General features: G+C 27.3%; 1 protein-coding gene across 28 annotated transcripts; it reads left to right on the forward strand.

Moving 5' to 3' along the window:
- The first annotated feature begins 727 nt into the window (after positions 1-727).
- Positions 728-26,350, forward strand: LOC126908462 (uncharacterized). Of its 28 annotated transcripts, XM_050690583.1 has the most exons (10): positions 728-956; positions 1,037-1,599; positions 1,958-2,041; positions 12,733-12,816; positions 17,518-17,577; positions 17,748-17,816; positions 18,520-18,588; positions 19,283-19,351; positions 25,914-25,988; positions 26,209-26,350. In XM_050690583.1, the coding sequence occupies exons 2-10, from the start codon at positions 1,146-1,148 to the stop codon at positions 26,292-26,294; spliced, it is 1,050 nt and encodes a 349-aa protein (XP_050546540.1). In that variant the 5' UTR covers positions 728-956; positions 1,037-1,145; the 3' UTR covers positions 26,295-26,350. The 28 variants fall into 28 exon arrangements, with proteins under 28 accessions (XP_050546540.1, XP_050546513.1, XP_050546524.1 ...); XM_050690556.1 differs by having other exon boundaries at positions 728-1,599; XM_050690567.1 differs by having other exon boundaries at positions 728-1,449.
- The last annotated feature ends 384 nt before the right edge of the window (positions 26,351-26,734 follow it).

A 26,734-nucleotide genomic window follows, 5' to 3' on the forward strand; every position in this document is an offset into this window, starting at 1 on the left:
CGAAGCGTTTTTTTTTGATAGTGATTTTAATCACTGTCAGATATCATTATACTTGATCCAACTATGCCACGTCACCACTGTGCCGCGACCCCCCTGTGCTGGGTTTTTTTCTGTCCCATTGTGCTTTAATATTTGAATCTTGAAACCCCACTCCCTAATAGGAGTAACATCTCCTTGAGTATAGTAACTCCCTAAGAAAGAGAATGATATTTAGAACACTTGTTTCTTATAGATGATATATATTTGAGTTGTTTATAAGACTCCTTTTGCAGCGCTTTTTATAGATTTTCCAATTAAATTAAAGTTTCCTCTTTCTCTCTATGGTGCTCCACTTCTTTAGTCTTATGTATTTTTAAGTTACTATACATGTTTGTTTATTAATAATTGAGTTTTAGAGTCATATGTTAACGTTTTAAAGGAGGTTTCCTAATATTTTTGATTACTGATATCATTTTTTTAATAATTTAATATGTACCAAAAATTATAATACAGATAAATTACCTTACTAGATGAAATTGCCAAAAATCGAAATAAATTCGTTTCCTAGCCGTGATATTTACGATTCTAAAACATCTGTTAACATAATATATATTTTGCGATGATCTAATGAGTAAATAAGGAGTATGACCTAATCATATACTAAATTTAGTTTAGTGTTAATTTTAATTATCGATTTTTCAATTCAATGTGTTTTTAGTTTAATTAATATTTTGCAGTCTAGCAAAAAAATGTTACTCTTACGATTCCTTCTTTTCTGTTTATTTTTAATTTATATTCTTGAGTTTTGTAAAGCAAAAAACAATTATAATATATATAAAGATGCGCTAACCAATCTTTTTTCTAATGATGGATGGAAAAATTTAAATGACGTGCAATATGTAACTTTCTTTGGAATAGGTTATTTCTTAAAAATAGCCCTTCAAAACAGAGTGCTTTTTAATAATTTTGATAATAAAGTACGTACTGCTACACTTGTACTTGGTTGTTCGTATGTTAAAGATTTGAAGATTTTTTATTTTATATTTGAACATTTTAGTAATCATTGTGGAAAGCTATATGACAAACAAAATCACGAAACTTTGGGTTACGATTGCACTAAAAAGTTATTGAAAGTAATAAAAAAAATAAATTCATTGCTTAAAATAATGCAAGAAACTATACAAGCTTTAGACACAATGCACAGTTATCCGTGGCACAAAGGAAAAAAATATGATTTATTATTCTGTCGTATGTTTTGGAATTTACAAGAAAAAAATGAATATTTGAAAAAAATTCGCTTTTCAAATAATTCATTGGACACAAAAAATTTATTAAAATACTTAAATTTATTTTTTAACCAAAATCAGAGAATAATCGGTGAAAGAAACGAACATTGTAAATATATTCCCTATGATTTAAACTTAATGTGGCAAGAATTGAATAAAGAATATAATACTAAAACTAACGAAGGCAATAAAATTTATTTCTTTGATTATTTAAGTAAAAAGTTAGATATTCAAATTAAACATATAATGGTTAATAAATTTATTAAACTTGGTTTCAAATTCGATATATCAGCTCAAAAGATTGCAGTACCAACACCAAAACAATTAAATTCTGGTATGATCGATTTTGAAAAAAATTATGCCTTTTTAACTGACTAAAAAAACTATTTTAAATTTGACTTTTTTAAATTTTCCAATTATTAAATATAATTTTTTAGACTAAAAAACATATATATTAGTTAACATTCCAGCGTTGTTATAGTACAAATGTTCTAACTATACGTGTAATTTTGGACAACCTATTATGTTTTATCATTAATGTAGGATACTTTTAGAGGTTTTGTTGTTTGCTATATAATTATCTTTTGATAAATTAAATCATCTGTAAAAGAAGCTGGAAATAAAGGAAATCAAACGAATTATACTTGCATATAATTTTATTTTAAATAATAATGTTTAATTTCTTTTTTTAGATGTAGATAATTCATCAAATTATATAATTACTGATGAGATGACTGCACTTATGCAAACTGAATCTAATGAGGACACCATTTTGAGTAAGCCTTTATATAGTGTGATTTGTTAAGAATTTAACTAGCATTTTTTAATTAACTTTTATCATAAAAATGAATTTAATTAAAAGCTAATTTTTTTTATAAGTTATTATCTATCTTCACCATTTTTGACTTTCCGTAATTACTCCTACAATCTGTTAAAGGAATTATAAATTAGTTCTGAGACACTCTGTGTACATACAGGGAAGCTCAGCATTCACTTACAACTTAAATAATTTTTAATCTAGTTAATATTTTTTACTGATTTTTTTTAAATAACAGTTATACGTTAGGTCTATAATTATATTTCACAATTTATATTTTTACATTTTATTGAAAATATTAATTTTTTTTAAATTTTAAATAAAATGTAAAAAAATCCAGAATAGCTATTTTGTTGAGTAGATTTTAAGAAAAATTTTGGTAAAAAAATATCTTATTAATATTCAGTAGTAAATAATTTGTATCATTTTAAAGTTTGTAAAAATTTAAATATACATGCGTTATTTTACTGTATTAAACGTTGAAATATGTGTTGAGACAAGGTCAGAGGAAGAGTAAGATAATAAGTTTTATCTCTTTATAGATAAAACATGAAATGTTATCTAAAATTATCTACCAAACATTAATGAGAATTTATTCCCCAAATTATTTTTTAAAATCTATTTTTATAAAATGGCTACCTTTAAATTTTTTTTAATTTAATTATAAAAATGATTATAATTAAATTATTATTATAACTTCAAGTATATTAACTATTAACAATAAAATTAACTGTATCAAAATTAATTTATTTTAATTACTTATTTTGAAAATTCTTCGGGATCAGCCTTTAAATATATTTGTATGCTTATAAAAAGTGACTGCAAAATATGTCAGGCCTGTGAGATATGTTTAATAAGTGCATACTTGCAGTTAAATATCATCCAAAAAGGTAGTTTTTTAGTTGTTTAAAATTCACTCATAATTAGTGCTCTCGCAAAATCCAAAAAAATATTAAAATTAAATTATTGATCTAATTGTTTTATATAAATCAGATGATATCAATTTTTCTTCTAAATCATTAGTTTAACAGAAAAATGATAATATACGTAATATTTGGTAAAATTATCAAAATTGTGCTATTTACGTATATTTCATCAAATTTGATGAATAATTTGTAATAATACCTAAAGATTTATGCAAAAATCCTCAAAGTTATAATTTTACAAAATAAAAGTTGTAAGTAAAAATTTTATTTAACCTATCATTTTATTACTATTGCTGAAATAGCTTGATGATTTTACGATTTTTACTAAATATATGAGTATTTTTGTTAGATTCCGTTAGTTAACATCTAGTGCATTACTATAATACTTATCATGCAGGTATAACGTTAATAAAAAACCCATCATAGCGGGGACGTGATATAGTTGGGTCTAATATAGATGATATCTGACAGTGATTAAAATCATAAAGGACGATTCGATGCAAAACATTAGATAGTCTATAATTTTAAGAAAAAGGTTGATTATTCTAAAAGCAAAATTAACTTGATTTATAAGTATAATTTATGAGTAAATATCTATTAAAGCAATCAACGTAGATTGAACTTGTATTATGTGTCTATATGGAAAATGTGAGCTAAGTAAATTTTTCATTGATAAAATGAATATTTTTTCAATTTTTGTGGGTAACATCTTTATTTACATAATGTTTGTGATCATTTGATGTAACGTTAAAAAATGTTGGTAAAGTGAGAGCTGAGAAAATAAATGAAAGCCATAAAAAATAAATCATATAGTAAAAAAACTAAAATAAATAAGAAATTTCAATCGAGGGGAGGCTACAGTGATGGAGTCCTTGATATTTATTAAAGTTATTGAATCATAATGTGATAAAAAGAAATAATTAAAAATTTTTTTTTAATTTAAAAACTCTTGTAAGGTATTTTAAAATAAAATAAAATACAAATTCGAACATTTTGACACAAACATAGCATACGGTAACCATTTTTACCATGAAGACAGAATGAAGTTCAACATTTTTTTTTTTTTTATAATAAGTATATTACATAAACTTTAAATTAAAATATATATAAAGTGTCAAATTTTCTGAAATTTTTTTCAAAAGTAAAGTTGAAAAAGTTGTTTTTTTGAATCCCCCCATGGCAGGTAAAGGGTCAGGTTTATAAAAATATACAAAATGATAGTAAATACCTTATGTATCTATAAAATAAAAATTTATATTGATTTGATTATTTTTAAAAAAGTTATGGCAGCTTTAAGTAAAAAAAATTGAACAAATGTCGAAAATTAGCGACTTTTAAATTTATAATTTTTTTGGAGATTTTCCCCTTTTACGAGGAACGAGGGAACTTTTTTCTAGTTTTGAGGGTATTGTCTTCGACTAGATACGATTTGTGATCTTTTGACGTATCGTTGAAAGAAATCGGTTCGGTGAGAGCTGAGAAAAAATAAAAAAAAACATAGTAAAATTAATATCTTCTCAGCTTCGCATTTAAGCTAATATCGTATGACTGTATATTCGATTGACGTATTGATATTATTTTTAAATTATAAATAACTCTGGGAATCATAAATTTATTGTGATTTTGATTTGTGATACTGATGAATTGACAATTAAAAATAGTTGTGAAATTAACCATAATCCTAACTATTTAAACCCAAAAGACCTGGAGGTCTATTTTTGAATCGTCCGATCATCAAACGTATACGTTTTTTAAATGGGAACACATATTTTGAATATAATAAAATGTTTGAACTTTTAATTTAATAGTAAATGACGTTTGAATTTTTAGTATATAATCAAAAGTTTTTAGTTAAATATTAAAAAATTTTTTAAATAAAACTATTATCTATATGTAATATAATATAAACTATATCAATCACTAATTGATCATTAAATTTTATTATTAAAAATTGTTAGGTACATTTATGTTATCATATTTTCACAATTATTTTTTTATATTCATTTATAAATTATTCGATTACAAATTATTTCAAGGCAACTTACAACGCATCAATGATACAAAATATTTGTTTACTATCTCAATAAATGTAGCGAGACCTTTTTTAAGATAATTGAGTAATATAAACAGAAATCACATTATTTAATAAAATTCACATGAAAAATGCAACCATAAAATACATTGTATACAGAGTAATTTTTTTTATCATAACTCACTCAATTACTTACAGAATAATAATAAATTAAACAATTTTATTTTCGATTATCTTTAGTTACACATCATTCTTGAATTATTAACTATGTAATACTTTTTAAGTTCATCCCTTATACTTTGTAAAAGTGTCAAAAGGTTTAAATGGAAACGCATTATTTAATTTAATAAAATGTTTCAGTTTTTAATTTAATAGTAATTGAATTTTGAATGTAACTTTCTTAGTTTATTAGATATAAACATTTAAAGTTTTAAATTTTTGAGTTAATATACAATTATAATACACAAGGGATTATAAATACTAGTAGCTAATTGGTTTTTTATGACATCGCTGTCACAGTCACGGATTGTTTATTATCAATTATGACTATCAATAGATATACTTTTTGTATTGTCAGTAAGTGTATTTATAAACTAACAACAATGTACCTTACTACCATTGATAATAACAATGCTGTGTACTTATTAATATAGATGTAATTAATATAGATTTTGTTTGTTTTTTTGTTTATTGTTTATTTTTTATTGTTTGTAACAATGAGAACAATAGAAACTCGTTTCCTGACTTACTGAACACCCTGTATAAAATAAAATCTAAACGTATATGTTCGTGAACGGACGATTCAAAAATAGACCCCCTGGCCATTGTGATCAATCGACTTCAGTAAGTAGCCTTATACTTAATGTCATTCATAAGTTTTATTACTTAGATGTCGCTGTTTAGCTTACTACATAAAGTCGAGTTGTTGTTGATTCCTTTTGACGTCTTTCCTTTTACACTTACCTACTTTCGCCCTCTACATTTTCATAGAACTTGTGTCTTACACTTGGTCTGCATGTCATGCATAGGTGTTATTCTTATTTCATTTCTATGTCCACAACATTTCGACACCCACATCCAATCCGGAGTGTTATTTGAGCACATTGACTGTTGTAGGATCACATGTACGTAAATATCTAAGCAGAGTCATCATTATCTTCGCATATTTCCTCACTACCTTCTATTTGTGGTTGGTTTTATATTACAACGTATGTATGTCGTCGTTAAAAAAAAAACAATATTAACAAATAATGTTATGCAAAAATTATTATAGCACTATTAAAAACAATGTTATTAGAGTTTTTAACTAATATATAAAATAAAATATAATCTAAAAAAAAAATGACTGGTCGATGAAAACTATTGTTTCACTATTTCGGATGGTATAACCAGTGCTCGAATTGTGGGGGGGGGGGGGCGCAGGGGGACGTAGCTCCTCTACTTTTTTTAAAATTTTTTTGCGCACCCCAACTACTTTTTTTTATTGGGACGGGAGGACGGTGGAAAATACCACCTCTTTTTTTTTTTTTTTAAATATTAGTATGATAATGAAATATGATTTATTAATAAATACTAAATAAAGTAATGAGTAAAAAAAAAAAAAGGTCTTCAAAATACTAGGGACGCAGTTTTCAAATTGTTAAGTTGAGCTCCCCTACTTATTTTTGGCCAATTCGAGCACTGGGTATAACTATTTAAAAATTATGAGTGGAGGTGATGTGTTGGTTATATTATTATAACGCATTACTCTGACATGCTCTTCCTACAATCTATATTTAAAAATGATAATAATTTCCTAAGTACTATTTAAAAAGTTGTTAAAAAAAACTATTTAATTAGATCAATATTTTAATTTATTAGTTAATTAAATATTTATTTTTCCATTGAAAAAAAATAAAGTTGACACTCTTAACAGATATAAAGGATGGATTAAAAAAATACTTAATAATTAATAAATCTAGAAATACATAAAACTACAAATAACAATAAAAAATTTCTTAATATAATTATTATTTTAAAAGTAATGGATTGACTAATATTAACAAAATCCACCTGTATACAATAACGTAAACACTTTTTATAATTTATCCGTAAAAATTACAATAATAATTTATTCAATATCAATTTCTTACTAAATTAAATTACTATATAAAGTATTTATTCGTATATTTTATTTATAAACCATAAAACTTAGATATTTTGAAGATAAATAAGAAAATAGAAATAATTTAATAATTCGTTCTAAAAATTTAACACTATCTACAAATTTACATTAACGTATTTTTCATAAAAGTGATTTTAATCACTGTCAAATTTTATTTACACTTGTCCCCACTGTGTTGCATTTTTTCTGTGTTTTTATTATATAAATAGTACAATTAATAAAAAAGTATAAAATATATCCTATTTAACCTTATAATGAGAATGTAATAAATCACCTATTAATATAATTATATATCTTGCGATGATCTAATGATTAAAATTAATAAAAAGGCCTAATAGTGAACTAAGCATAACGTATTGGTTATTGAATTTTCGATTTTTCAATTCAATGCGTTTTTAATAAAGTTATTATTTTGCAGTCTAATAAGAAAATGTTACTCTTACGTTTCTTTTTTTTCTGTTTATTTTTAATTTATAACTTGGAGTTTTCTAAAGCAATAAGCAATTATCATAAAGATGCATTATTCAATCTGTTCTCTAATGGTGGATGGAAAAATTTAAATGATGTGGAAAGTGCTGCTTATTATAGTAGAAAACACTCTATTAAAGATATATATCTTAATAAGAATATTAATAATAAATTACGTACTGCTACACTTGTACTTAGTTGTTCGTATGTTAATGATCTGAAAACATTTTATTATATATTAGAATATTTTTGTAATCATTGTGAAGAGCTATACTATCAAAAAGATCTCGTAAACTTAGGTCATGATTGCACTAAAAAGTTATTGAAAGTAATAAATAAAATAAATTCATTAATTAAAATAATGCAAGAAACTATACAAGCTTTAGACACAATGCACTTTTTTCCACGGGGAGAAAAAAAATATGACTTATTTTTCAATCGTATGTTTTCTTATTTTCAAAAGAAACATAATGATATAAAAGAACATTTCATGTCGTTGGAATCTTTAAAAACTATTTTTATCATAAATCAGCGTTTAATTGATGAAGGAAATGGACACTGTAACTATATTTCATATAATTTAGACAAGATGTGGCTAGAATGGAATAAAAAATATAAAACTTTAACTAAAGGAAGCAATAAATTTCATTTTTTTGATTATTTAAGTAAAAAGTTATATAATAAAATTAACCAAATAATGGTTGACAAATTTATTAATCTTGGTTTCAAATTCGATTCATCGGCCCAAAAGATTGCAGTACCAATACCAAAACAATTAAATTCTGGTATGGATTTTTTGAAAAAATTAGTCTTTTTAACTGACTAGAGGGTTTATTTTAAATTTGACATATTTTCCAATCATTAAGTATAGTTTTTTTCACTAAAAATATATATAAATAATTTTTATTTAAAAAGTGTAGGAAACAATTTAAAATTAAAAAAAAAAAATGAATCAAGTGTTTATTTATTAAAGTATATTTGATTTGCCAACAATAGTTTAAATAAGTTCATATTTCAGTATTATTATAATACTAATGTTCTAACTATACTACAGATTTTGAGCAACCTTTTATGCGTTTTTTTATAACATTATATGTCTTTTCAATAATATAGTACATTCAAGAGGTTTTGTAATCAAGAGCGGACTGAAACTTCGAAGGTCTGTTGGAAAAAATTTTAGGAGGCCCAAATATGAATTAAAATAGCCTTTTTTTGTTCAAAACGTCTAAACAATAGTAAATTTGTATATTTTAGTTTTCTTTAATTAAAAAAAAAACAACGAACTTATTTAACATATTATAATGAGTAACCTATTATTTTATGTTAACAAATTATAACAATTGTCGTATACTACACGGCACGAAAATAAACACACACAAACACACACAGTTTTAAGTAGGACGTTAAAGGTATAAAAAAAAATAATTGATCTATACCTAATAGTAGGTATAACATTTTATTAAATTCAAAATATGTGTTCTCATTTAAAATAACAAAGTTGACACCCTTATCAGGCAATCGGGATGAACTTAAATAGTATTACATAGTTAATAATTCAAGAATTATGTGTAACTATGATAATAAAAAAAAAAAACCCAGCACAGGGGGATCGCGGCACAATTATGCCATGGTATAGTTGGATCAAGTATAATGATATCTGACAGTGATTAAAATCACAATAAAAAAAAAACGCTTCCATGCAAATCTTTAGATAGTGTTTAATTTAAAAAAATTGGTGGATTATTCCAAAAGCTACATGATCTGCTAGTTCATTATTAATATCCTAATTAAGATAAAGTATGTCGAATGAAAAAGGGATTATTAAAAAATATTATTTCTTATAAAAAAATAATGTTGATCCATACACTTTTAAATATGTCATAGCATTATAAAGTTAAAAATNGTTAAGGGTTAAATTTATGAAAAAAATATACCAAATGAAAGGTAATGATATTATGCATCTATATAAAAAAGAATTATATTGATATGTTCATTTTTGAAAAAGTTATGGAACTTTTAAGTAAAAAAAATTGAAAAAATTTCGAAAATTAGCGATTTTTAAATTTGTAATTTTTTTGGAGGTTTCCCCCTTTTACGGGGAACGAGGGAATTTTTTTCAATTTTTGAGGGTAATTTCTTCGATTAGATACAATTTGTGATCTTTTGACGTATCATTGAAAGAAATCGGTTCGGTGAGAGCTGAGAAAAAGTGGTAACAGACACAAAAAAAAAAAAAACACATCTTAGTAAAACCAATACCTTCTCAGCTTCGCATCGAAGCTAAAAAAACATACTGTATTCTCATAGAACAACCTCCGTTGTTCCAAACCAGAGTGTCCTATATCTCGATTTCATTCTTTGTTTTATACTTAAAACTAGGTTGAGTTATTTGGAATATTTACAAATATTTATAGATTAGTCTCGGAAGTTGGTTTTTATTAGTAATAGTCTTAAACTTCTAGTGTTACATTGATAATTCTAGATTCAGAATTTGATTTTTGAGCAATATATTTTAAATTATCATCATTAACTAATTTAATATTATTATCAAATTCTCTTAACGCTGTGGATTAAATGTGAACAAGACTTTAAACATTTTTTAATTGTTTAAAATTAAATCATTAAAATTTCGTAAATTCTATCTTGAGTTTCAATTTTATAATATTCTTCTGGCGAATAGTTTTTTATATTATCCGATATTAGCTTACCTGGCTTTTTTAAAATGTTTGTCCTTTGTTTATTGGAAAATGATTGTTTTATAAACTATGTTTCAAATTTTTAATTTGATCAGAATTGTTTTTTTCTTAAAAACAAAGTGAACTTGTTTCCTTAATTTGCCGATAAATAAAGACTACTTTTAGATATCACAAAATTAAAACTTAATTGTATTGATAGTTGTGATAAAATCTAGTTTTTTAAGTTGCATATAATTTGATACATCAAATGTTTATCTGAGAATTTCAAAATATATAAATGAAGTAAAAATAATTTCAAAAGATATTCATTTTTCTAATAAAAATTAAGCATCTGATAATGTATTTGTGTTAATTGATTCACTTGAACAAAGAAAATATATCGACTCTAGTAAAACAATGTACCAATCACTAGTTTCATCATTTGACCAAGAAAAAAAAAAAGTATTGCAGTAACCTTACTATTCTACCTTATAATTTCTAGCTACTGAATTTTGCTCGATTTTTCTTGTTTAATGATATTTGGACAACATTTTTTTCTTAATTCCAGTTCTCTTATAGGAATCAGAAAAAAACCGCTGTAGTTTTTTGTAATAAATTAAACAAAGCTTGAGCAGTTGAAAAACACAAGGTGACATAAGTTAAAATTAAGTTTAATACGTTGTATGGCAATACATAATATGAGATTCTGGTGCAATAATTTTTAAATAAGCTTGAAGATCGTTACAATTCTGCTCATATTAGCAGAGTTTTCCAATCAAATAAGCTAAAGGAATATTTAATGATTCTAATTTTTCTGTGACATATTTTAATTCTACTAAAGTATTCATTCTCTAATTAATTTTTTCATTTAAAATATATCTTAAATAAATACATAATTTATTCATAACGACTGTATATTAAAAAGAGTCCACCTCTAATGAATACTGTTCCTATATTATTTCTTCGTCAGCATTTTATTTTTTATTAAATTACTAGTAACTGTTAAACTTTAATTAAGGTAGTTTTACACAAAAATGTTACAATCGAACTTCTGCATCGTTTTTCATTTTGTTTTTTTTCAATGAACCATTCAAGAGTGTTTTTAAAATAGTGTCATATACAAGTTTAATAATATACAAAAAATTGTCTTCATTTATATTTGAGGATAGTTTAAATATGCTATAAGTGGATTTATTTATATATGCTCTAAATGCTAAATCTACTTTACTTAATAACAAAGCAATATCTACAATTCTAGTTATAATTTTTCTATTTTTTATTAAGTGCTACCACTTGTGGTGTAGGATGTTTAGAAATTAATTCAGATTGAATATGATTAAAATTATTTGGAGATTTTTCAATGACAGATATTTCACTGAAATATTATTTCATATACATATTTGTAATATTTCATATTTGTATACCTATTGAAGATGAAAGTGAATAATGAAAATTTAACTTTCGGAAATTCTGACACTTTAATATATATCTTAAATTAAAGATAATGTAATATACTTTATCACGGAAAAAAATATGACTTTTAAAAGCTATTTTTGTGTGAAAATTCTCGATTTTATATTTTACATTTTTAACTTTATTATGTTATAACTTTTTGGATTGATCAATACATTTTTTTAAAAGAAATAATATTTACATGCCTCTTTCATTCGACTTACTTTATCTCAATCAGGATAGAAATAAGGAAAGAGCAGATCATGTAGCTTTTGGAATAATCTAACAATTTTTTAAAATTAAACACTATCTAAAGATAAATAAATATATATATATTTCGTGTTATTATTTTTTCTGTAAACCTAAATTAATTGTATTAAACTAATTAATTTTAAGAAATCGAATTATAATTTTATATAATGTGTTGATGAAAATAAATATAAGGTTACAATTATGTAGTTTAATACTTTTAGTTCATGCTTTAAGATAACAAAATTATTAATAATAACTTTTAGTTATTAAAAATACATATTTTTAAAATATTTTATTTGCATAATTATCATATAATTTTTGTACTATTGTCTCATAGAAGGTTGTAAGAGCTATTTAAAATAAAAGTTCAAATTAATATGTAAGTTATATCACATAAGTAAACATTTTTTTGATATTACTTACCGATTATTTGGCTACGCTAGGCTCAAGCACAGCCATTCTAAAGGGTTTAAGTGGTAATTGCAATATGACCACCCTGTCAGTACTCACCTGTTTGTAATATATTTTTTTGCTATTTGGTTATATTGGTTTATTTGTTTGCTATATAATTTTCTTTTGATTAATTAAACTACAGCTGGAAGCTGGAAATAAAGGAAATCAAACGAATTATACTTGCATATAATTTTATTTTAAATAATAATGTTTAATTTCTTTTTTTAGATGTAGATAATTCATCAAATTATATAATTACTGATGAGATGACTGCACTTATGCAAACTGAATCTAATGAGGACACCATTTTGAGTAAGCCTTTATATAGTGTGATTTGTTAAGAATTTAACTAGCATTTTTTAATTAACTTTTATCATAAAAATGAATTTAATTAAAAGCTAATTTTTTTTATAAGTTATTATCTATCTTCACCATTTTTGACTTTCCGTAATTACTCCTACAATCTGTTAAAGGAATTATAAATTAGTTCTGAGACACTCTGTGTACATACAGGGAAGCTCAGCATTCACTTACAACTTAAATAATTTTTAATCTAGTTAATATTTTTTACTGATTTTTTTTAAATAACAATTATACCAGGGCTTATTTTAACAGGTAGTAGAACCTGAATTGGTAGTTGAAAACATAATTTGGGTAGTTGAAAATTCAAAATTGGGTAGTAGATTTTTTTCACCTGTAGGAAACTAGGTGAATTCTAATAATAAAATATTAAAGCCATAAATTTATATAAATAAAAATTGAAAGTTATCAAATTAAAAACGTTTTTTAACTTAAAAGTTTAAGCACATATTTTAATTTTTAACAAATCGTAATGTATTTTTATTATATATTAGAAAAAAGACTGGCAACGGTATGATCGCATTGCGAACGTAAAAGTTTTCTATAGACCTATACGTCGTAAGACGACTTCGTGTGCCCGATGCGCATTGTGGCATTGTGTAGTAGTCGATATAGTACAGTAATATACGATACGATATCGGTAATGTCGTCGTGCCGTCGTTAAAACCCATTTAAAAATAAATAAAACGCACAGTATCGCAAGACACGGTCGTATTGAAACCAAACACTAATTTTATCTGTTTATTTTATCTAATTCGTTATTGACCTTTCTTTATATTGTAGTTTAAGTAATACTGCACTATAGAATGCGCATGTTGACTACTGCGTGATTTTGCTTAGGACATATAGGTCTATGGGCTAGTACTACAGTAAATAAATTCACGTGAATTACTGTATTATATACTTATTTTAATAAAAAGTGAAAAATAATACAAGAAAAGACAGTACTTATCTTATAGTGAAAAGTGGAAAAGTGTAAAAATGAAACGGGCTTCATCTCTTCAAAAATATGTAAAAAAATCTTGCAAAACAACTTCTTTGTATAGTTGGCTGAATCTAAATAAAGCAAGTTGTTCGACCCAGTTAAATTTAGCCACACAAAACTCAGCATCTCCTGAGGAATCTCAATTATCGGAACCAGTTAAAGAAAAAGAAATAATCGAGAAAATTTCAGAAAATGAAAACCCAAGTGAAACCCTCACACAAGAAATTCCAATTTCTAAACCTGAAGCAAATAAACAAAACTCCGATGCTCAGGCATTTGAACATTATCACCGAGATGGTAAGCACNCACTAGAGTAAATAAATTTACGTGAATTACTGTATTATATACTTATTTTAATAAAAAGTGAAAAATAATACAAGAAAAGACAGTACTTATCTTATAGTAAAAAGTGAAAAAGTGTAAAAATGAAACGGGCTTCATCTCTTCAAAAATATGTAAAAAAATCTTGCAAAACAACTTCTTTGTATAGTTGGCTGAATCTAAATAAAGCAAGTTGTTCGACCCAGTTAAATTTAGCCACACAAAATTCAGCATCTCCTGAGGAATCTCAATTATCGNACACAAAACTCAGTATCTCCTGAGGAATCTCAATTATCGGAACCAATTAAAGAAAAAGAAATAATCGAGAAAATTTCGGAAAATAAAAACCCAAGTGAAACCCTCAAACAAGAAATCCCAATTTCTAAACCTGAAGCAAATAAACAAATCTCCGATGCTCAGGCATATGAACATTATCACCGAGATGGTAAGCACTACGTAAAATGTAAATACTGCAACGTGTTTCCAAACATAGTAAAGCTTCATGGAACAATGACTCGATTGCCTGCGATAGTAACAGATGGAGCAGCAGTGAACACTGGTTGTAGAGCAGGGTTGTGGGAGCTCTTTAGGAAAAAGTACAAGATTAACTCAAATCTTCCTTTGATTACCATATGGTGTGCAGCACACAGATAGGATTTGGCTTTCAAATCAAGTAGTAATTGTGTTGGAGAGTTTAAGCTCATTTCTACACTCTTCCAGCTTAAGAACCAAGCATCTCCAACAGGCGGCCGAAAAAAATAAATGCACTCTTTCGTGGTTGCCTCGTTTATTTGAAGTGCGGTGGTTCGAATTTTCGTTTGATTTAATCAATTCAGTTTTGGTTTCTTGGAATGCTTTAGTATTGTTCTTAAAAGATTGTCCTGACAAAGAGGCAAGAGGATACAGACTTTTTTTAATCAATTATGACAATCTACAAATCCTGGCATTTATTGCAGACGTATTGATGGTTTTCAGCAGATATCAGAAAAAACTGCAGTCTGATACAATTACAATTTTAGACATGGACAAAGAGACAGTGAACGTTATATCCAGGCTTAAAATATTAAAAACGGAAGCGTTGCTTGGTGGATGGGTGACAACCTTAAAAGAACAGTTAGAAATTCATAGTGAAAATGAGGTTTTACTAAAAGGAGAAGTCTTAACAAGAAATCGAAAACATCGTTTAAAGGAACATCACAAGTCTGTTTCTCAGAATCGAGACTACTCCGCAATCTGCAATGAAATTGTGGATTCTTTTGTAAATTTTTTGCAGGAAAGATTCGATATTGATGCGGATACTATTAAAATTTTGAAACCATTCACTGAGCTAGAGCCATCCGTTGATATGAAAGCAGTTCATAAATTGATAGGAAACGACTTAGATGTTGCTGAACTTTCAATGGAATATTCGGAGCTTCTCACTCATCAAAATATTGAGCAGTTAAAAAAAATCAGCTTAAAAGAAACTCTTCAGGCTTTAGTGATGACAAATTTTTTTCCCAATGTTTCTGTTATAATGGCCAGAATTGTTGCAGCAAAACCTTATTCCGCTGATGTTAAAAGAGTGATTAGTGTAAACAATTTGATGAAAACCAGCAATAGAAGCAGTCTAAGTATTGAAAGCGAGAATGAATATCTATATATTTATTTTAATCTTCCTCCATTAGCCGAATGGAATCCTCGTCCAGCAATTAATGAGTGGTTTAAGAAAAAAAAGAGAGTTAGAGAAACTGTTACGGCGAAAGAACAAGAGTGGTATAAGGGAATATTTATAAGTGCAAATGATAACCAAAAAGATTCGCAAACCGAAGAAAAAGTTCCTACGAGAATGTTTTAAGTTTTGTTTGTACTGATTTCAATTTTGAGATAACTTATTTTTTTATTATANATTTCAATTTTGAGGTAACTTATTTTTGTATTATATATTTTTCTATTTCCTTTTTTTAAAGTTTTAGGATTTATTGTAATAATAAAACACTAGTCATCATCAAATGTAGCACTTTTTTTTACCCCCACTAACCTACTAAAGTCTTTATGAAATTTTATGCTTTAAAAAACGTTTTTACTAACATAAAAAGCAAAAAAAAATAGCATAGCTCTGTTATCCGAAAAGTACTTCGTTATGTTTGATGTTTATGTTTATGTTGATGCACAGCATAAAAAAAGGACAGTGGGTAGTAGAAAAAAAAAATTACAATAAGGCCTGAGTTATACGTTAGGTCTATAATTATATTTCACAATTTATATTTTTACATTTTATTGAAAATATTAATTTTTTTTAAATTTTAAATAAAATGTAAAAAAATCCAGAATAGCTATTTTGTTGAGTAGATTTTAAGAAAAATTTTGGTAAAAAAATATCTTATTAATATTCAGTAGTAAATAATTTGTATCATTTTAAAGTTTGTAAAAATTTGAATATTCATGCGTTATTTTACGGTATTAAATATTAAAATATGTGTTGAGACAAGGTCAGAGGAAGAGTAAGATAATAAGTTTTATCTCTTTATAGATAAAACATGAAATAGTAAAGAATTTAACTTCCATTTTTTCGTTAAATTATGATTTTTTTATAAAAATATAACCAATTTAAACTTAATTTTTTTTAAGAAATAAAGTAAATATGAATCCTATGTAAAAAAAATTATTTTTAAGAGTAGATTTAAATTAATAATTAATTAATTAATTAATGAGTCCACAATATAGTAATAACTATTTTTAATAATTAGTCAGAATATATAGAGTTAAGGTTTGATTTGGGTTTGATATAAAATGGAAATTCAATAACGGTTCTATTAGAACTTAAAAATCACAATTAATATCACCATTCTTCATATAACAACATGATATCAATAATGTGCTGTGTACTAAAAAAATTTAAATTAAACTCAAAAAAATCCAATTCGACCAATCAGGTGCTTAACATAATAACACATAAAAAATTATTAATGTAATTAAAAAAAATAATAAAAATTGATTGATAAACAAATAAAAAATTATATGGGCTTATTAATAAGTGCAACATATTTCAGGGTTTTTATATTTATATAGTGTTCAGTAAGCAAGTAAATGGGTTTTTATCGTGCTCATTGTTTATAACAATGTTTTCTTACTTACTGATCATTTTGTATATTTAAACCCGACAAAACAAATGCTGAACGAGAAATACTATTTTATATAACACTATTATAGTTATTTCTTAATAATATAACCATTTAGTTATGTTATATACTAATAGATTGACACATATTGCCAATTTACACATTTAAACAATACATAATTGTATAATTGTTTAGTTCTCATAAACAGTTTTAATTAACATTATCATTTTGATTATTTTTATAAAGCATTAGAAGTTCCGTCTAAAAATCCTAAGACGCCAGTATTAATCGACTTTTTAAATCAAGGTAAAATATCATATTCAATTAACAGAGTAAAATATATTAAAAATATGAAAAATCTGTGCTATTTCAAGTTTTCATATAAAAAAAATTTAATAAATATTGTATAATTGTTTAGTCCTCATAAATAATTTAAATTAACATTATTTTGAATATTCATCGTTTTGTAATGATAGTGAGCACTAATGAAGAATCAGTTCCGTCAGAAAACATTAGGACGCCAAAAATAGACATTTTTCAACAAGGTAAAATATTTAATTTTTAATTTATAACATGCTATGTACAAAAAAATTAAATTTAGGCTCAAAAATATGTTTGAACCAAGACCAACCAAGTGCTTAGCACAATATAAATGTTTAAGAGCTTTAGAAAGATGAAGAGGAAGAATAAAAAAGGAAATATTATTAAAAAAAATATATAAGTTTATAGATAAACAAAGAAAAGGTAAATGGGGCTATTAACAAAAATAATCTAAGTGTTTGTATAAGGCAGCTAGACTGTAGGATGGCNCTTGAATAAGGCAGCTAGACTGAAGGATGGCTAGTTTTGCACCTCACTAGAATGCCATTTTACCTTAAGCATGTTTAAATCGCTATTATTGAAGCAGGAATGGGTCATCTGGGGATGACGATTAACCGTACATTCAATAAATAACGAGAATAGACAATTATTTTGATAACCACATATATTAGAAATTCTAGAGAGTATCTTAAATCTAAGAGGTAACGTGAGCTCTGAAATACTAATGGCCGTCGATGCGGCATAAAACAAAATAATTTAACTTGTTATAATTATTTTTAAGATAAATATCATTATAATTATACAAAATAATAATTTTGAATGTGTATATTTTTAATAAAATTGGGTTGGATTATTAATAATTGTTTTTAATTATTGTAAATACTTTTTTAAAGTGTTATTTGTATTATCTGTAATATTTTTATCTAGGATTGAACCCTGATGTGTCACCAGAAGAAATTTTAGAACCAATGGACATTGATAAAAAAAAAAATAATTGTGTATAATTTATTATATTTAAACATAATTAAGAGTGTTGCTAATTTTATTATTTGCTTTAAAAATTGAAAATCCGGTTTGGTTAAAATGAAAATTTAATAACGGTTCATTTCGAATTTAAAAATCAAATTTTATAACATTACTTTTAATATGACGACATGAAATCAATAATGTGCTGTGTACAAAATAATAAAAATTAAACTAAAAAATAAGTTCTAATCCTATCTAATCAATCAAGTGCTTAGGATAATAACTTATAAAACAGACTAATTGCTTTAAAAGGATGAAGAAGTAGTTTGGTTAGAAAAATATTAGAGGAATGTAATATTATTTAAAGTAAATAAATAAACAAAGAAAATTGTAAATAGGGCTATTAATAAGTGAAATATATTTACAAAACACATACTGAACGAGAAATACTATTTTATGTAACAATATTATAGTTATTTCTTAATAATATAACCATTTAGTTGTGTTATAAACTAATAGATCGTCACATATTGTCAGTTTACACAAGTTAAACAATACATTTTGCACGAGTTATAGATGCCAAAATCATTTATTTGTTACATAATATATTATTGATTTCAAGTTTTCATATAAAAAAAATTTAATAAATATTGTATAATTGTTTAGTCCTGATAAATAATTTAAATTAACATTATTTTGAATATTCATCGTTTTGTAATGATAGTGAGCACTAATGAAGAATCAGTTCCGCCAGAAAACATTAGGACGCCAAAAATAGACATTTTTCAACAAGGTAAAATTTTTAATTTTTAATTTATAACATGCTATGTACAAAAAAATTAAATTTAGGCTCAAAAATATGTTTGAACCAAGACCAACCAAGTGCTTAGCACAATATAAATGTTTAAGAGCTTTAGAAAGATGAAGAGGGAGAATAAAAAAGGAAATATTAAAAAAAAATAAATAAATAAAAATGTAGAAATAAATAAAGAAAAAAGTAAATGGGGCTATTAATAAATGCGACCTATTTAAGGGGTTTTATATTTATATAGAATGTTCAGTATGTAAGTAAACTGGTTTTTCATTGATATAAACATTGAGAACAATAGAAAAAACGGTAGCACAGTGAGGTCGCGGTACAGTTTGAGCGTGTTATAGTTATGACTAGTATAGATAATATCTGACAATGATTAAAATCACTATCATAAGAAACGCTTCGATGCAAACCTGTAGATAGTGTTTAATTTTAAGAAATTTGTTCGACTTAAAATAAAAATAAAATGAAAATAAGTTTAATTTTATATTCTATGTCAATTAGTTTTAAATAATATTCATGAAAATCAGTGACTCCATTTTATGGTATATTAAAATACAATACCAAGAATATTAACACAAAAATAGCATATTTTTGAATATTCACTATATCTTGAAATTATTTTTTTCATAGTATAGTAAATTACACAATTTTTAATTTAAGATTAAATAAAAGTGTCAATATTCCCGGAAAATTTTCAAAAATTGAGTTGAAAAAGTTTAACTTGTGTGTAAAAATTGTTATTTTGAATCCATCCTGTGGTCAGGTCAAAAGTCAGATTTTCAAAAAATTTATATCGAATGAAAGAAGTAAACATAAAGTATTTATGAAAAAAATTGTATTGGTACATACATTTTTCAAAAAGTTATTGTAGTTAAAAGTTGAAAAAATAAAATTTGAAATCGTATATTTTAATACTAAAATTGCATGTTTTTTTAACTACGGCAACCATAGAAGAAAAGGTGTTGGAACACATTTTGTTTTCTTAACTTATAGTGCATAACATTATCTTTATTTTATCATATGTTTGAAGCTTGGAGGATTTCCGGTATATTTTAAACTTAAGTTGAAAAAGTTAAATTTTTGTGCTGAATTTGCTATTTTAAATTCCCCCCTGTGGGCAGTTAAAGGGTCAGATTTTCAAATAATTTATGTCAAATGAAAGACAAATATCTAAGGTTACAATATAAAAAAAATTATTTTAAATTATCAATTTTTTAAAAAATGTTGGCAGTTTTAATTATTAAAATATTTTACGTTAAACAGTGATTTTTATATAAAAATTACATTTTTCGTTAAATTCGATAACCCATCTAAGAATTCCATTGAATTCCTATAGAAGAAAATATGTCGGGACAAATTTTTTTTTTCAACTTATAGTATTTATCATAAGCTTTAATTTTACATATATTTTAAGTTCGGGGTATTTTTGGAACATTTTTAAAAGTTAAGTTGAAAAAGTTCTACTTTTAACCCGTATTTTTATAAATTTAAACCCCCTTAAACCCCCCCTGTATATAGGTTAAATGGTCCGATTTGCAAAAAAAGTATGTTAGATATAAGGTATATCTATAAATTGCCTGTGGTAATTCATTAATTTCTTAAAATTAAATACTATCTACAGATTTGCATCGAAGCGTTTCTTATGATAGTGATTTTAATTACTGTCAGATATCATTTATACTAGTCCCAACTAAGCCATGCTCACAATGTGCCGCGACCCCACTGTGCTAGCGTTATTTATACTAAAATTTGCCAACAGCTTAAATATAAAATACATTAATGTAAATTATGCAAAGTAATTTTTTTAGTATTTTTTTTTGATGCTCGAATTTTTAAATTGGCTATGTTGCGTATTTTACGAGGAAGTAAACTCTGCGTTGTATTTACCTCTTCTTGTTCTTCAAATCGGTCGATTTACTTTGATAACATCGCCTTTGATCTGACTATTACTAAATTTTCGACGGTATTAAAATTGTCAATTATTTAATTACACATTCAACATTTCAGTCTCCATCAAGTTATCACATTCTAATTAATCTGTGATTTATTTTGTTGTTGATATTTTATTATTCAGTCCATTGCATAGTTGTACAATTTCATCAACACTTACAATCTTGGTTTCTTCAAATGTCAACGTTATTGGATTACTTAATAGCTTATTCTACCCTTTCTTCAGGTTAGACATTGTAAGATCAGCTCATGCATTAGAAACTTTAAAATGGTATCTTTAATTTTCTTGCTTTTCCAAAATTCTATTACATATGAGATTCGTCAGGTAATAATAAACTTTCGATGAAATATGTTCTTTACTGTCTAATGTGGATTTCACTCCGAAGAGATTCACACACAACCGTGATCGGCGTTAGCACTAGGTGCTTTTTGCCAGGCACGGAGGATCAGTGAGCGAAGAGCGACCTAGGTCGAATCACGGTCAAAGCGTCTTCAAACGGAACATCAGCGCCGGATAACTAGGCCATCCATACCGTTTACCTCTGATTTGCACCAACCTCGGGCACCCTGGTCGGACCACGGCCACTATCTAAGCCACTACGTATTATGGTATACGCAACTGGTATGTGGTGGATGACTCACTGGTCAAATCATTCAGACCGGTCAGTCTTCTCCTGGTCACTGCTAAAGTGATTGAACATCTTATGATCACAAAATTAAACACAGAAACAGAGACCAATTTACGCCTTAGCCAGCATGGGTTCACGACTAGCAGATCTACAGAGACGGCTATAAACTAAATGATATTAACTGGGTTAATAGCAGATCGGAAAAATATGTTATGGGTGCATTTTTGGACATAACCGGCGCCTGGATAACGTGGCCTGGAATCCTTTACTCCAAGACATAGAAACTCTAGGTGCCTTTAAAAAGTCTATTAGCTTAGCAAAATGTTACCTTAATAACAGAACAGTAACACTAACGGAAGGGACTGCGACTTCAACAGTGTTGTTAAGCAAGGGATGCCCCCAAGGATCTAACTACGGTCCTTATATGTGGAAAATAGTGGCGAACGCCATATTGATGGAAAATCGGCAAGAATAAACGGAAAGGATTCTGTATGCTGATGATGTTGCGATACTTGCGGTGGAAAACTACAAAAGAGAACTAATAGCAAGAATTGAGGAATTACTCGAACTACTTCCAATATGGGCAAGCAGATTCGGCCTCGCCTTCTTATGACAAAAGTGTAAAGCTATGATGCTGAAGGGTAAACTATGGAAGGGTTTCACTATTGGAATGGGAGATACAAGAATTGTAACTGTGAATCATAAAATATTTGGGTCTGCACATAGGGGAAGGGATAAAATTCAATCCCTATGTCTGTCAACTGGTGAATACTGCTGATGACCTGTACAGCAGAATGAAGGTGGCGTCTAGAGTCGGTTGGGGATGCGTCCAAAAAAATGCTGAAATAATCTATAAAGCAGTCTTCTTACCAAAGATATTATATGGAGTGAGAATCTGGGCTTTTTATATAAGAGAATATAAAACAAGAATGAAGCTTGAATCAACACAGAGAAGAGCCCTTTTGGCAATAAAGAAGGCCTATAGAACAACATTGACTTTATCTCTACAGCTTCTTGCTGGTCAAATCCCTCTTGACATGTTTGCTAAACTAGAGCAAAGAAGGAAAATAGTACCTGATGAATATGAGTCATACAAGGAAGAGATAATTGATGAATGGCAACACAGAGTTAACACATCAGGAGAGGTGTTGATGAAATATGTTCTGTATCCATGCTTATATTTTTAACTATTCCTTAGTCCATTGGCTGTATAAGGTTGTATTTGCTGGTACAAATAGAAATTTTATCTTGCCGTCGTTACTTATCAATTTATTAGAGGGGTATATTGGGTCATTATCCATACACAGCTCCAAAAAAAGAATTGAATTAAAAGTGCTAGTAAACAGCCTATGTTTACTTTATGTTTTTGGGATCGCTAAATCCGAATCTGTGGTTAATTTGTCGTCATCACGTCAGGGTTTTTTATAACCTCAAAAAATGTGCTTAAAAACCTACCTATTTATTAGGAAGTATTATTAGGTTTTCCAATTATCAGTAAAGGTAATCTATGACTATCATTTGCATTTGCTCAGAGCAATACAGTAGTACGAGGTATGTCAAAAAAGTTCCCGGACGACGTTTCGTGTGCGCTGTGTAGTAGCACTGCGTCGGAAACAACTATGCAGTCTCGTTCCTACAGCTATCTTGTATCAGTATACAAAATTTCAAGTCGATCGGTCGCGTTTAACTGTATTTAAAAAAATAATTATAATAAGTTGTTTGTGCCTTGTGCCGATTTTTTGAAAAATGGAAATCGATAAAAAATTAGAGCAAAGAATCGTGATCAAATGTCTCGTGAAATTGGGCAAAACAAACGCCGAAATTAAAAATATGTTGTCAGCTGTATATGGTAAAGATACGATAAGCCGCACAACGCTGTACGAGTGGATTAGTCGGTTCAGAGAGGGGCGAGAGGCAGTGACTGACAACGCTCGCGAAGGCAGACCACAAACAGCGCGCTCGACCGAAATGGTTGCAAAAGTGAAGACTAAAATCGATGAAGACCACCGAAAAACGCTGAGAGAAATCGCTAGCATTGTTGGAACATCGCACGAGAGTGTGCGTTCAATTTTACGGGAGGATTTGAATTTGTGAAAGGTGTCTCCACACATGGTTCCGCGAGTGTTGACGGACGATCAAAAACGAAACCGCGTTGAAATCTGCAGGGACTGGCTGGAAGCTGAGGAGAGCGACAACATTTTGTCTCGAGTAATCACAGGTGACGAGAGTTGGATTTTTGAGTATGACCTCGTCAAAAAACGGGCTGACATGGTGTGGCTAACACCTGATGAACCAAGAGTAAAAAAAAGCGCGCAAAAGCAAATCAGAAGTGAAGGTGATGGCCACTGTTTTTTTCGACTGCCGCGGCGTGGTACTCCTGGAATGGACTCCAAAGGGTCACACAATCACTGGACAAGCCTACCTTGAGACTATGCAACGTTTAAGGGAGCGCATAAGGAAGAAGAGGCCAGAATTGTGGAAAGACAACTCTTGGGTTCTCCATCAAGACAATGCGCCAGCACACCGGTCCTTCATTGTGCAAGATTTTTTGCCCAAAAACCAAACGACAGTGCTACCACATCCGCCCTATTCACCGGACCTTGCACCCTGTGACTTTTTTTTGTTTGATAAACTGAAAGATTTGATGAGGGGAACACATTTGGGGGGTTTGGAAGAGATCAAACAAGAATCGGCACGGCTACTGTACAGCATGCCACAAAATGACTGGCAAAAATGTTTCGATAACTGGAAAAAAAGAATGCACCAGTGCATTAGTGCCAGGGGGGAATACTTTGAAGGGGATAAAGTTATTGTAACTTAATTTTTATAATAAAGCACGATTTTCCCCAGTGTCCGGGAACTTTTTTGACATACCTCGTAATGCGGATTTTTCGAAATTTGAAACCTGGAGCAGTTTTTTTTTAACGATTTCAGTGTTTTTTGTGATAAAACTTTCTAATTAAGTCCAGTTTCATCTAAGTTGTATACTTGTTCTTTAACAAGTTTAAAGTTCGATTGTATTCTAAATTTTATTGGTTCCTTAAAGTCATTCATAATTGTGCTATTCACAATAGGTTTCTCTTCTAATATCTAATTGTCAAATGGCGTGGTGAAATTTAAACTTATCTAGCCATACTATACTTGCTTTAAGGTTTGAATCATTGTCAAGCTTTTTACTTATTTCACCTGCTTTAATAATTGTAATAGGACCTCAAAGTGGAATTCCTTGACTTCGGGATTAAATAAACCACTAATAAAAAGTATAGTAAAGTTTCTTTTATTTTGCTCGTTTCATTGTCTTACAACGTTTAGCATTTCCATCAGTACTTTGTGTTTAAATATACATTGCTCAATTTTTTCAACATTAGGTTTTATGTCGTTCACAGTTGTTCTGCCGTCATCATAAATCTGAGCAATAGAGATAGAAGTTTTACCTTTCCTAAAACGTATAATAATTTCAAGTTTTTGGTTGAAGCCTAACACTATATGTTTCTGCATTTCAGCAATTTTAGAATCACAGCACTTAGTATATATTTAATTACACAAACTAATAATTAAGATCCATACACCACAAGTACTTAATAACTGATTGTTTTATAATAAATTCTTTTAATTTTATCATTGGAATATCCAATATATGTGAAATATTTAACGTGTACATTCTACTCTATTTTTAAACATTTTATACATATTCGTTGCATCGCATACACTACAACAAGTTAGCTACGCTTAATACCTTTGCGTATTTTTTTTTGTCGATGATGGTTAATCGAAGTTTTACTGTAATGACATAATTCTTAATATGACAACATGAAATCAATAACGTGCTATGTACAAAAAATTAAAAATTGAGTTAGTCCAACACAGTTGGAACACAGTAAAAGTCCTCATATAAAATAAATAACTATATATATAATTATTTTATCCTCGTAAGAAATTTTAATGATTTGTAATGATAGAGAGCAGAGATAAAGAATTAGAAGATCCGTCTGAAAATCTTAATACGCCAGAATTAATCGATTTTTTAAAACAAGGTAAAATATCTTATTCAATTTACAGAGTAAAATATATTACAATTATTAAAAATCTGTGTTATAATTATCTTTAAAAAAATTTAGTATAATTATACAAAATAATAATTTTGAAAGTGTATATTTTTAATAAAATTGGGTTGGATTATTAATAATCATTTTTTATTATTGTAAATACTTTTTTAAAGTGTTATTTGTATTATATGTAATGTTTTTTATTTAGGATTGAACCCAGATATGTCACCAGAAGAGATTTTAGAACCAATGGACATTGATAAAAAAAAAATAACTGAGTATATTTTTTTATAAGTAAAAATAATTTATATAGTTAATATAAAAATTGATGAGAAATATTCTATTTTCTTATTAATATATATCAAGTTAAAGATTTATTATAATTTTTATTTATATCTGTTTTATTTATTAGCTTCGATGCGAAGCTGAGAAGGTATTAATTTTACTATGATGCGTTTTTTAGCTTCGATGCGAAGCTGAGAAGGTATTAATTTTACTATGATGTGTTTTTTTTTTTTTTTTTTTTTTTTTTTATTTTTTTTTTTGTGTCTGTGAACGCTCAATCTCAGCTCTCGCTGGACCGATTTTGATGAACAATATGTCAAAAGATCACAAATCGTATCTAGTCGAAGACATTACCCTCAAAAATTGAAAAAAATTCCCTCGTTCCCCGTAAACGGGGGAAATCCCCCAAAAAATTACAAATTTAAAAATCGCTAATTTTCGATATTTTT

The sequence above is a fragment of the Daktulosphaira vitifoliae genome, unplaced genomic scaffold (assembly GCF_025091365.1).
Source record: "Daktulosphaira vitifoliae isolate Bord-2020 unplaced genomic scaffold, ASM2509136v1 Scaffold_5, whole genome shotgun sequence".
In the NCBI taxonomy this organism is placed as follows: Eukaryota; Metazoa; Arthropoda; class Insecta; order Hemiptera; family Phylloxeridae; genus Daktulosphaira; species Daktulosphaira vitifoliae.

Coding starts and splice junctions, on each gene's coding strand:
- LOC126908462 (XM_050690556.1), top strand. CDS start 729: ATGTTACTCTTACGATTCCTTCTTTTCTGTTTATTTTTAATTTATATT. Junction 1,600..1,957: donor ACCAAAACAATTAAATTCTG/GTATGATCGATT, acceptor TTCTTTTTTTAG/ATGTAGATAATTCATCAAAT. Junction 12,817..17,517: donor TAATGAGGACACCATTTTGA/GTAAGCCTTTAT, acceptor ATTTTTATAAAG/CATTAGAAGTTCCGTCTAAA.